Source organism: Ipomoea triloba, chromosome 3 (assembly GCF_003576645.1).
Source record: "Ipomoea triloba cultivar NCNSP0323 chromosome 3, ASM357664v1".
NCBI classification, from domain to species: Eukaryota; Viridiplantae; Streptophyta; class Magnoliopsida; order Solanales; family Convolvulaceae; genus Ipomoea; species Ipomoea triloba.
In genome coordinates, this window is record NC_044918.1 from 30,201,894 (window position 1) to 30,215,056 (window position 13,163).

At 32.8% G+C, this 13,163-nt stretch overlaps 1 protein-coding gene across 1 annotated transcript; it reads left to right on the plus strand.

Moving 5' to 3' along the window:
* The first annotated feature begins 1,903 nt into the window (after positions 1 to 1,903).
* On the plus strand, positions 1,904 to 4,969 carry LOC116012269. The gene is made up of 5 exons (XM_031251772.1): positions 1,904 to 2,239; positions 2,521 to 2,585; positions 2,887 to 3,062; positions 4,075 to 4,183; positions 4,307 to 4,969. Exons 1-5 carry the CDS (start codon positions 1,993 to 1,995, stop codon positions 4,607 to 4,609), a joined length of 900 nt encoding a protein of 299 aa, XP_031107632.1. The 5' UTR covers positions 1,904 to 1,992; the 3' UTR covers positions 4,610 to 4,969.
* The last annotated feature ends 8,194 nt before the right edge of the window (positions 4,970 to 13,163 follow it).

Consider the following 13,163-nt stretch of genomic DNA (forward strand, 5'->3'; position numbering starts at 1 on the left):
GTACATAATTCATACTCTTAAAATACATTATTTTATAACACAAGATACAAAAACTCACAACATAAGATACATACACATGCACAAGAGTGCACAATGCACAATGCATTGTAAACCATGGTCCATGGTATAAGGATTGGACCCCAATTATTATGGTCCACACAGCTGCGTGGATCACAGTCCAAAAATACATAGAGTACATTATTTTAACTCATAAAATACATTATTCTAATACATGAAGTACATTATTTTAACTCATAAAATACATTATTTTATCTCAAAAAGTTACAGCTGCGTGGATCACAGTCAAAAAATACATAGAGTACATTATTTTAACTGATAAAATACATTATTCTAATACATAAAGTACATTATTCTAACTCATAAAATACATTATTTTAACTCATAAAATACATTATTTTATCTCAAAAAGTTTATTATTCTAACACATAAAGTAAATTATACATTATTCTAACTCATAAAATACATTATTTTAACACATAAAGTACATTATTCTAACTCATAAAGTACATTATCTTACCTATGGAATTTCATTATTCTAACACTATAAAGTACATTATCCTAACACATAAAATACATCATTCTAACTCATAAAATACATTATCTTACAAATTTCATTATTCTAACACGTACGTGGAACAAGAAATTTTTTTAACATCAAAACAACGTTGTTTTGGACTGTGGTCTACATAATAATTTACCCTTAGATCTAGAATCGGTCCAAGCCTGACAAAGAACCGGTTCAGGCCTTATACCTCTATTGCATGCTATAAGCATTGCATAAGTGGTTATACCATGGACCAGGGTCCGGACCCTGATCCTAAATGACATTGAATTGTATATTTTTAGTATTGGAATTGTGAACCTTTAAAATGTAAATTTTGTTTCTAAGTCAAAATACATAACAACTGTACTAAATTTAAAAAAGATTAAATTGTATCTTTTTAGTATTATAATTGACTGTAGTATTTGAATGGAACTTGTGAATACAAAACAATTGTGTGTTCATAATATATAGATTGTGGATTTTTACAAATTAAATTGTGAATATTTAGTATATAGATTTTGTATGGGTCCACCTTGTAATCAGGATCCATAAAATAATTTACGGCAAATTATTATGTGGACCATGGTCGACATAGTGTTGTGTGGACCATAACAAAAAGTACTTTTAATATACTAACCTTACATTATTTGTGTACTGAATGTACATTATATATATTATTTGTGTACTCAATGTACATTATATAATATAATGTACATTCAGTACACAAATAATTTACATCCCATGATTATAATGTACATTTTTAATGTACTAAAAGTATATTATTTTTGTGTAAAAAAAAGTATATTATTTTTATAATGAATTTACATTATTTAATAGTATGGTCGACACAGCTGTGTGGATCATGATTAATAATTTGTGGCATTGCATTATTACTTATTAGGGTGTTTTTGGTTGACGAGTTTTGGTATAAGGTATGGTGTCAAAGTGATTATTATTATTTGGTTGACAGATTTTTAGAATACTACTATGCGTTTGGAATACCCCATTAATTGAAAAATCATACCCTTATTAAATAAGTGTTTCATTTCCCTTCCTCCTTTCTTCTCTAACTATTAATAATCATTCTTATTCCACCCTACTACTAAACATGCAAAATACTTTCACCAAATTCCATTATCCTTACCAAATATTTGATACCCATACCGATTCCGATTCTTATGTGCGACCAAACACACTTTTAATCTTTCTAAAGTCGTAAATGGACCTTTTCAAAAAAAAAAAAAAAAAAAAAAAGAAGTCGTAAATGGACCTGTTTTCTTTACCGACCCGACCTGCCAAACACACTTGGCCCAAATGCCCAAATGAGTGAAATGACGCCTCTACTCTTTAAACTTCAAACTTGAAACCGCTACAGCCTTATTCCCGAGAATGCCTCCACCGCCGTGCTCCGTTGCTTTCTCGACAAAATGAGAAGCAGAAGAATCAGCTCTTTGTTCAAAACCCGACTTCAAAATTTCTCCTTTTCTTCTTCTCCACCTCTTTCTCGTCGTCCACATCGTTTTCCCGCCACACTACCGCCAAAACCAGGCCTCCTGCAGCTATGCAATCGCAGAGAGGGGTTTGCTTCGTCTTTAGCCCTGAGGTACTTGAGCACTACATCTTCCGAAGAAGATATTGACCACCAATCGAGCAATGGAGACCACCTAATCAACTGTTAGTCCCCCTTGCTTCTCTGTATGGTGTAAAGGTTTCCTTGTGAATTATGTTGTTCTTTGTCCGCCATGCGTTTGATATTTTGTCTCTGTGGCGATTGCTTCTGGTTTCTTGTTGATTATAGCGAAAATTATTTTGAGAACTTTCTCCTTTTCTGTCGAGTTACATTCGGAAACCACTTCTCTAAATGCTAAGAAAAGTGCAATCTTGTTCTGGTTGATGGATCTATATCCATTTCTATAATTTTAGTATCATATGTTACTTTTATATTGATAATTTAGATGATACAAGTGAGGAGGTGGAGCCGATTGATTCATGGGAAGAAGAGGAGGAAGTTGAGCCTGAGGTATATAAATTTCGTACCAATTGTCTGTTCAACATTTTTCAAGCTTGATATTTTTTTGGGCGGACGAGGGAAACCCCAGTCACTGTCCAAGTGTGTACACTGGGTAAACCCTCACCTTAGCCGGCGAAGGAGGTAAATCAGTTTAGGTGTTACTCATGGTTTACCAGCTCACACAAAAAAGACTGAGATTCGAACTAGTAACCTTGTGGTTATAAGTTTGTATCTTTATCTAACTTGGCTGGGTTACCCTAGCTTGATATTTTATATGTAAATATGAGTGTGAAGATGATCAAACTTTCAGATTGGAGATGGAGGTGATGGTGGTGGAGTTGTGTTCCGAAATTGTCCATGGGGCGAGCAGGCATTGTCCATAGCTCATGAGGTACTAAAGGAACATACTGTTGACATGGAGCTCTATGCTTTCAAAACTTCTCCTCGAGGATACATCTATGTAAGACTGGACAAACTTACAAATGAGTAAGTGCGGAAGGCGCATATTTATTGCACTTAGAATCCAACTAATTGAATCTTTATGGTTGGGGGTATCGGCCTACAGTTAGGACTTAGTTCTTGAAGTGTTATAAGGCAAAAGAAAGATTTTTCCAGCTCTTTTTTATACTGCTTCCTCCTTGAGTATGTTCCTGATTGTCCTTCCTTTACGCTTTTACAGTCATGAACATAATACTGCCATGTTCTTCATATATATTCTTATCCTCTTCTTGATTAAGGTCTTATCTTCTAGGGGAATATCTAGAACAGCCATTAGAGTATTAAAAGAATTAGTACAATATGATTTTTATGTTTGTGTTTCCCATTGGCATTATCCATGGCTGCTATCTTTTCCCATTGGCATGCTGAATAAATCCTTGCATTTACTGATTCCATGGTTACTACTAAAATCAGTATCTATGAAGTCTTTCTGTGATCATAGTGTTAGGAACCAAACGCTTACCACTACACCAAAAGCTATATCTCACAGCGAAGGCGCAACTTTATTTGCTTATACACTGCCACATTTTCGATAGATTGGGTGCTAGATTTCTGTGACATGGCTCTGATACCACTTATTTTAGGAACCAAGCGCTTACCATTATGCCAAAAGTTATAGCTCACAGCGAAGGCGTAACTTTATTTCTTTACACCGCCACATTTTTGAGAGGCAAAGTGGACTTGGCCGTGAACGGCCTCTGTCCAACAATCCCCTAGCTACCAATTGTTGGACTTGGCCCTTTACTAGCCTCCGCCCAACACAGAGAATCTTGTATTGAATTACGGTCTTATGGATTTGCATTGGATCTCCTACACATTAATCCATTTGAAACTTTTCCCTAAGATCTCCCTTGCGGGTGCCAATCTAACATAATCAAATTTATAGAGCATAGTGGCTTAGAGTGTGCTGAAATCATTTCTGTTTGTTAGTATATATAGTATCATATTATGCGATCTTCTGCAGCAGTTCAAAATGTTCTGATATTTTATATTTCGTCAGATATGGCTGTCCAAGCATGGATGAGATAGAACATTTCAGCCACCAATATAAGAAAAGATTAGATGAAGCAGGGGCAATGGGAGAATTTCCGGAGGATTTGGCTCTTGAGGTACATATCTGGTTCTAACCTTTTCACATTACTACCTGGACACTAGTTAATCTTGTAACAAGTATAACGTAAAAAAGTCTTGATCTTTGAAGCGCCACTGTTTTGCTTTTCTGTTTTTGCTAGGTGTCATCTCCTGGGGCAGATCGGCTACTGAAAGTGCCTGATGACTTGAACCGGTTCAAACACATGCCCATGAGAGTGAGCTTTGTGGAAGATGAAGAATCTCGAGCCCCTGAAACGAACAAGATATTCTTCCTGGAGTCCATTGATGCAGACTCGGGAAGCTGTGTGTGGAAGCTGGTTGATGTCAAGGAAAACCGCAGTCCCTCTGCTAAAGGTAGGCCACTAAGCCGTAAACAGAAAGATTGGAGACTGACACTGCCATATGCTATGATTAAACAGGTAACGTTGTACCTCCCATGCTAAATATACCATCCTCCCTCTTGATCTGTAAACCGCAGAATGATCTTGTAACTTGAATTCCATTCTGGAAAATTACAAGTCCTCTGCAAATCAGACAAAAACCAATTTGCATCAATTAATTTTTTGGTTGGGCCAAGAGATGGATCATTTTGTTAAGATATCTGTTCAAGATATTCGTTACTGCAATTTTCTTGTTCACCAGGACCCTCGAACACTACTCTATAGGCTTTGTGGGCCTTTATTATAGTAGATTTTGTAATGTTTATGATCTCAGAAATAGAAAGAACTTCGCTTCATGAACAGTAACAATTCCATCCTGTATTCCTGTATTTATCAATCTATGCTATGAACTGAGTCAAGCCATCATTTTTTTACTCAAGGACCAAACTAGCCTGGTTTCATTTTGTGGGCAAATTATTGTATGGACCATGGTCCATACAATGCTATTTTGACCATAACAAAAATATATTTTTAATATACTAAAAGTACATTATTTGAGTACTAAATGTACATTATATTAAATAAATAATGTACATTTAGTACTCAAATAATGTAGTGTTTTTAAATATAATGTACATTTTTAATATATTAAAAGTACATTATTTGATAGTATAACACAATAATGTTTGGATTTTGTGTCTTAGTCACCATTGGGAGGCTCTTTATATCTCTTGAATGCTTACAAAAGTTTGTAGAAATGATAGATTTAGAGAACAAAATCGTGCTCGGTGATTGCATTGCTCACTCATTTTGAAATCCCTTAATCTTTGGTGTATTCCATCTAGACTTCACCTCTTTCAAAATTTATAATTCTCTTTGATTTAAAAAAAAAAAAGAAAAAAAAGAAGAAAAGATATTAACTCGGCCATATGAATACTATTCTGGGTTCATTTAACCAAGACAAATGAGAGTGGAGAAAAACAAGGAGAAATTTAGAGATGAAATATAAACCACAAAGAAAGTGAAGAGGAAATGTCCATATAAGGCAGGTCCCTTGGTTGTGGGATTGAGGAGAAAACAGTGGTCCACTAAGGACACAAAGCCTTTTATTTTCAGTCGTCTTTTCATACGAAAAAGACACATACCAGGACGGATTTGAAAAATTATTTGGTTCAAATAATTTTAGAAATGTTAATGACAAAATATCAAACATTATAATATGGTGTTCAAATACAAAATACATTATAAATTACAATACGATATTTATGAAAGACTACATGGTAGTTAGGGGCGGAGCCAAAACTATATTTAGATAGGGTGAAATTTTCGAACACTTTAAAATGTTATAAATATATTTATGCCAAGATATGAAATATAATTAATTAGATAAAATAGTTTGAATAAAAAAAAAAGATAGACATTATATTCATAAATACTTTAATTCTAATTTTCTTTTAGTTAGATCAAACTTAAAGTTTTTCTAAATTAATTCAAATACATGAAGTATAGTATAAACTTGTGGACTACTACAAAGAAAAAGAAGCAAAAGTGCTACAAATGGGATTCAATCCCATGACATAATTTATACATAAATTGTGATTATATATATATATATATATATATATATATATGTATATATATATATATAGACACACACACATATATAAGGGGTAGGGAGGGGGAGGGGTGAGGGGGACATATGCCCCCACTGTCCCGATCCGTCCATGCTCACTGCTATAGACAAGCACTTAAACTGCCTGCATATATTAACTCCATCAAAACTTTAATTGAAAATGGCATTTCAACCATATTTAGGACCTGCATTGTACAGTCTCTTTCTCTACCAAAGTTTGTTGGACTTTCCAAGGTTAACAATTTTTTATTTTATTTTATTTTTAAATAGAGAACCCAAATTTTTACACGTTACTACTCTTGTTGTGTTCCTTGTAAGGCTTAATGCAGATTTTTTTACCTTTTCAAGAAATTAAGATAAACCCATCCAAAATTTCATTGTTATTATTAGGGGAAATTTTATTACAACAAAATATTAATTATTTGTTCTTTTGAGAGTGTATATACTTCTACGATATAATCTTTAATTTATTATTGATAAGAAAAAATTACAAAATGAAAAGGAAAGTAAATTGTCTCCTAAAATTAATAATTAATTAATAAGTTAAAACATTCAAAGATAAGAGTGATATGAACTTTAAGATTGGGGTGCAATTCTTAATCAACTAGTTTGAGAGCAACTAATGATTAATTAGTCAGCATGATAGGTTGGGAATATGACCATAAAATGGAAGCACTATACTTAGTTAGCATTTATGAAGTACTTTTTGTTTTTTTTTTTTTTTTTTTTTGGCACATAAAACATTAAAGACTACAAAGACTATTTTGTTGTCAATCGAATCAAAGTATTCACTACATTAAAATAAAAAAAAGATTTATATTAAAATTTACGAGTCATATACTAATAGTCTCTATCGGCGACGAGAATTGAATATAAATTGTTTTATTCATCATAGAATATGACAATAAATAAAATTATTATACTTAGTAATTACTTAGGTATTTAAAAGTAATTTTTCTTTATTGCACATAAAACTTCAAGCACAAGGAGACTAGCCTTATTAGGTAACATAATTAGCTTATCAGTCAATTTTGACTTATTTGACCACTACTTTTTTTTTTTTTTTTTGGTGAAAAAGCAAATGGTATATTAATTAAGATCCGAGACAAGTGCATGAACAATGAAAGGAAAAGGAAGAGAAAGAGAGTCAACACGATCAGACTTGAGCAGGGTGTCCCGAGTTAACAAGTGAGCTTAGTTGTTTGACTTGGTTAAACATTCAATATAAATGTTTGATTAATTAGCGTTTTGTAACAACTTATTGCTCCAAAATGCTAAAATTCAAAAAGCTGGTAAAAGTAGTTTTTTCGATAAACTTTTTGCATGTAATCAGCTAGCTATCAGCTATCAACTAAGAGCTAATTTATCAAACATTTTTATACAAATCAGCTAATTTTATCAACTAGTTAAACACACTAACCCAATTAGCTAACAACTATTTACCAAGCACCCCAACTATTTTGTTCTCACTGTATTATTAAAAAAAAAAAATTAATTGTAGTGAAATTTACAGCTCATACACCTGTAGTATTTATCTCTTGTCAACAACAAGAATTAGATATAAATTATTTCATACGGAATGAATAATTTTTACCCGCTCAATCAATTCCATTTGCTTACATAGGCATGTTAGATAATGATTGATGCAAGACATTGGATAACCAGCTGAGGTGGCAGATGAGATGGTTGAATAAATGTGAAATAAGATTGAGAACCAACAAGTTTTGGTGTATGTGGTTGTGGTTGATCATATTGGACACAATTTGTGTGCAGTAAGTCCACTGTGGACACAATAGTAAGCTAAGAATGCTTTAGATTTTTCGTTTGCTCATAATGTTATTTGGGGAAATCATTTCTTACCAAATATATGCTATATATGATAGACTCTATTTTGGACTTTTATATTTTAATGAAATCCAACTTAATAATTTTGACATTTTTTACTAATTGCTCATGTGCCTTGATGTCTTCTTGATGAGATCGAGGACTCAAAGCAACAACTTTACACTTTTGTGACTTCTCTTTCTTGTATATACCGATAGGCTAATTTGGTACTTAATAGTTAAGCCTCTTTTAATTAGTTGTTTCTTTAAACTCTTCAATTTATTTTGATAGTTTTAATGTTTTGTTGCTTTTTACTTATTCATGGTTGGGAATCATCAAATTTGATCACTCAAAAGTTGTCAAAAATCTAGATTTTACAGTTGAAGAAGAGCAATTGGGCTACTTTTTATTATTTAAAAAAAAAATTAGAGATATGAAATCCAACTACTAGACATGCATGGCTAATGACTTCTTGTTGATGCCGTAGNTTTTTTTTTTTTTTTTTTTTTTTTTTGGCACATAAAACATTAAAGACTACAAAGACTATTTTGTTGTCAATCGAATCAAAGTATTCACTACATTAAAATAAAAAAAAGATTTATATTAAAATTTACGAGTCATATACTAATAGTCTCTATCGGCGACGAGAATTGAATATAAATTGTTTTATTCATCATAGAATATGACAATAAATAAAATTATTATACTTAGTAATTACTTAGGTATTTAAAAGTAATTTTTCTTTATTGCACATAAAACTTCAAGCACAAGGAGACTAGCCTTATTAGGTAACATAATTAGCTTATCAGTCAATTTTGACTTATTTGACCACTACTTTTTTTTTTTTTTTTTGGTGAAAAAGCAAATGGTATATTAATTAAGATCCGAGACAAGTGCATGAACAATGAAAGGAAAAGGAAGAGAAAGAGAGTCAACACGATCAGACTTGAGCAGGGTGTCCCGAGTTAACAAGTGAGCTTAGTTGTTTGACTTGGTTAAACATTCAATATAAATGTTTGATTAATTAGCGTTTTGTAACAACTTATTGCTCCAAAATGCTAAAATTCAAAAAGCTGGTAAAAGTAGTTTTTTCGATAAACTTTTTGCATGTAATCAGCTAGCTATCAGCTATCAACTAAGAGCTAATTTATCAAACATTTTTATACAAATCAGCTAATTTTATCAACTAGTTAAACACACTAACCCAATTAGCTAACAACTATTTACCAAGCACCCCAACTATTTTGTTCTCACTGTATTATTAAAAAAAAAAAATTAATTGTAGTGAAATTTACAGCTCATACACCTGTAGTATTTATCTCTTGTCAACAACAAGAATTAGATATAAATTATTTCATACGGAATGAATAATTTTTACCCGCTCAATCAATTCCATTTGCTTACATAGGCATGTTAGATAATGATTGATGCAAGACATTGGATAACCAGCTGAGGTGGCAGATGAGATGGTTGAATAAATGTGAAATAAGATTGAGAACCAACAAGTTTTGGTGTATGTGGTTGTGGTTGATCATATTGGACACAATTTGTGTGCAGTAAGTCCACTGTGGACACAATAGTAAGCTAAGAATGCTTTAGATTTTTCGTTTGCTCATAATGTTATTTGGGGAAATCATTTCTTACCAAATATATGCTATATATGATAGACTCTATTTTGGACTTTTATATTTTAATGAAATCCAACTTAATAATTTTGACATTTTTTACTAATTGCTCATGTGCCTTGATGTCTTCTTGATGAGATCGAGGACTCAAAGCAACAACTTTACACTTTTGTGACTTCTCTTTCTTGTATATACCGATAGGCTAATTTGGTACTTAATAGTTAAGCCTCTTTTAATTAGTTGTTTCTTTAAACTCTTCAATTTATTTTGATAGTTTTAATGTTTTGTTGCTTTTTACTTATTCATGGTTGGGAATCATCAAATTTGATCACTCAAAAGTTGTCAAAAATCTAGATTTTACAGTTGAAGAAGAGCAATTGGGCTACTTTTTATTATTTAAAAAAAAAATTAGAGATATGAAATCCAACTACTAGACATGCATGGCTAATGACTTCTTGTTGATGCCGTAGTCTTGAACTTATCTAACAATTTTAGCTCTTCATTGGTCTACTTGATAAGACTTATTCCTTGCTATGCACTTAGATTTCTTGTTTGTAAAATTGACCTGCACCTCTCCAAGACATGGATAGAGTAGGGATGGCAATTCAACCCGCCCCCGACGGGAAAAACCGATCCCCGCCCCGACGGGGGCGGGTTCGGGGAATTATTTCGGGGAATGGGGGCGGGGATGGGGAGAAATTCCTAATCCCCGCGGGGAACGGGGACGGGGACGGGGTGGGTATTCCCTGCCCCGACNAGGAGCTTGAAACAATTTAAAGTGTTTGGGCATTTTATGATTATGTATTTTTGTTTGAAAGTTTGAAAGTTTGGATATTTATAGTAATTTTAGAGTTTGGATATTTTAATTTTATTGATTATGATTATGACCCCATTCCCCGCCCCCGCCCCGCCTCGTTGACATCCCTAGGATAGAGGTATTTATAGACTTCTTTGAAAATTTGTCCATTGGAGGGAAACAAATTTCAAATGTCCAATATCCTTCGTGCAAAGACCAGTGGTTAAAGTAGTAGGTTGCTTTTGTTATATTTCCGTTGAGATGTACTTTTGCATCTGCTCAAAACTGTCTAAATTGTGCAACATATATATCTGGGCCTTTTCGAAAAATCTTCCTTGAGATGTGTACTTAGGACGCCCTTTGCCTTGATAACATTCTTCCTACATTATCAACTTTAGAGGATGTTAGCTATTCGGTCAGAGAATGTCCGAACAATGAATGGGTAAAGGCAACCATTAACTTCTTGTGGTTAAACTTTCAAATCCTTCCTCAACAACCTTTTGGATTTGACTTTCCTTAGTCAATCCTTAACTATTCAGAAGCTAACTTTTCGTTTGAGTTAACTTTTCGTGTTTCCCACGTAAAGGTAGGTTAACTCTTCCACTTTTCGAACTTTGAACCTTCCGGTCTTCAACTCTTTATATCTGACTCTTCGTAACTTCAACTCTTCGGTCTTCAACCTCTTGTAGTCTTGACTTCTCGAAGATTGCTATAGTCTAGCTTTTCGAAGATGACTCCTTGTGACTTCTCGTAGAGTAGTCTCTTTGTTTTCTCGTAGCTTCTTGAAGATAGCTTTACTTTCCATACGTGACTTTTTGAATGACTTTTCGGTAGGTAAAGTTTATCCTTAAAGTGACCTTCCAAAGGCTGAAAATTTTCTAAGGTTACTTTTTAAATTTGTTTACTTTATGGTTAATTGACTTCCGAATTGGTAAATATAATTCTCTAAGTTACCTTACGAACTCTTATTACTAAAACACCAAAATGGGGACTAAAATGTCTAACATAATTTGGTATCATCAAAATTTAATAACACTTATTCCTAACAAAAATTATTTTATGGTCTTTACACTATCTATGGTAATTATAATGGTGCATTATAATTTTTATTTAAATTATTTAGTCATTAATGTTAGAATTTACGATTTTTTTTTTTGTCATGTACAATTTTTGAAGGGCAATGTATACATTAATTATCTCATAAAAATAGACAAAAACTAAAGACATAACCTAGATTGACACATATAAGGTGTTTAGATTACATTTAAAAAAAATTAAAAGAAAAAAAAGATAAAAATTGAAATAATATTTCTTGTTTTATCTAAGATATTAAAGAGAATATACTTTCACTAAACACAAACTATATATAAACACAATATGATACCATTAAGCACCATGCAATATAATTTTTCATCTATCGTTGTCTAGGAGTTCTATGTTTTGTTTATAGATTCTTAAGAATTTGAGGGTGCAGTGACCGTTGTGTATGTGTCATATGTACATGGGTAATATTGTACATGTACATGTTTAGGATTGCATATAAATATGATACTTGTAACTCTGGTTGTTTTATCACCATTACAATTAATAAAAGAATAATTTTGCTCATACGAACGTATGCACATTGATGAACCACTTAAATCTTGTCTTTCTTATTTTATGTCATATTAATATCCTCAACCAGAGAACTAATATCTAGCCAAGCTTGATGTCAAGATTAAAGATGAAGACAAGGTGATGATCTTGCTAATTCTCACTGCCTATTTCCTTTGAACATCTGGTGACTACTCTTTCATATGAGAAAGTCATGATTAAACTCAATGAGTTCTCTGAAGCTATGGTTGCTCATGTTGGTGGCACTTTATATGCTAAGGAGAGTCAAGATTGTGGAAGGAAGCAACAAAATGATAATCTTGTGAAGAGAGAGTCTAAGTTAAGAAACAACGAGAAAATGTTGTGCTACAAGTGTAAGGAGTTTGGACACATGAAAAGAGATTGTTCAAAGTTGAAGAAGTAGGATGTTGCGAACATGGTAAAAGTTGATAACTCATATTACAGTGAAGGTGATATCCTAGCAGTTTCATCAAGTCAGTTGTCAGATGCTTTGATTATGGACTTGGGATGCTCTTATCATATTACACCTAACAAGGAGTGGTCCACAATTTACAGGTCAAGTACTTTCAATTCTGCTTTTATAGATGATTATAGATGTCATAATATTGTGGGTATTGGTGATGCTATGTATGATGGTATTGCCAGAAATTTGCATGATGTTAGGCATATACTAGCGTTAACTAAGAACCTGATTTCTCTTGTAGTTTGCATGCTAATGGCCTGGTTTTATTCATAGATTTAAAAGTGATAGGGAAACTATCAAAATTAGTAAGGGTGCTCTAACTATGATGAAATGAAAAAAAAAAAAAACCACAGAGAACATTTATAATTGTTGGGCAGTACTGTTGTAAGTTAAGAATATTCTACTTAGTCTAGTGGTGATACTACTAGGTTGTGACATTTATGTTTGGGTCATCTTAGTGAACGTGGACACATGGTTTGTCTGAATTACACAAAAGAAATCTATTAGAAGCGGTTAAATGCTTTAAGCAAGATTTCCGTGAGTTCTATGTTTGGGTCATCTTGATTATGTGCATTTTGATGTTTGGAGACCCACTAGGGAACCTTCGATGGGTGGCTCTCGGTATTATGTTACGTTACTAATGATTTTTTTATAGAAAGGTT

Excerpts from the sequence above, each read along its gene's own strand:
- LOC116012269 (XM_031251772.1), top strand. The coding sequence starts at position 1,993 with ATGAGAAGCAGAAGAATCAGCTCTTTGTTCAAAACCCGACTTCAAAAT. Across the intron at positions 2,586-2,886 it reads AGGAGGAAGTTGAGCCTGAG|ATTGGAGATGGAGGTGATGG; the intron begins GTATATAAATTT and ends TCAAACTTTCAG. Across the intron at positions 4,184-4,306 it reads CGGAGGATTTGGCTCTTGAG|GTGTCATCTCCTGGGGCAGA; the intron begins GTACATATCTGG and ends TGTTTTTGCTAG.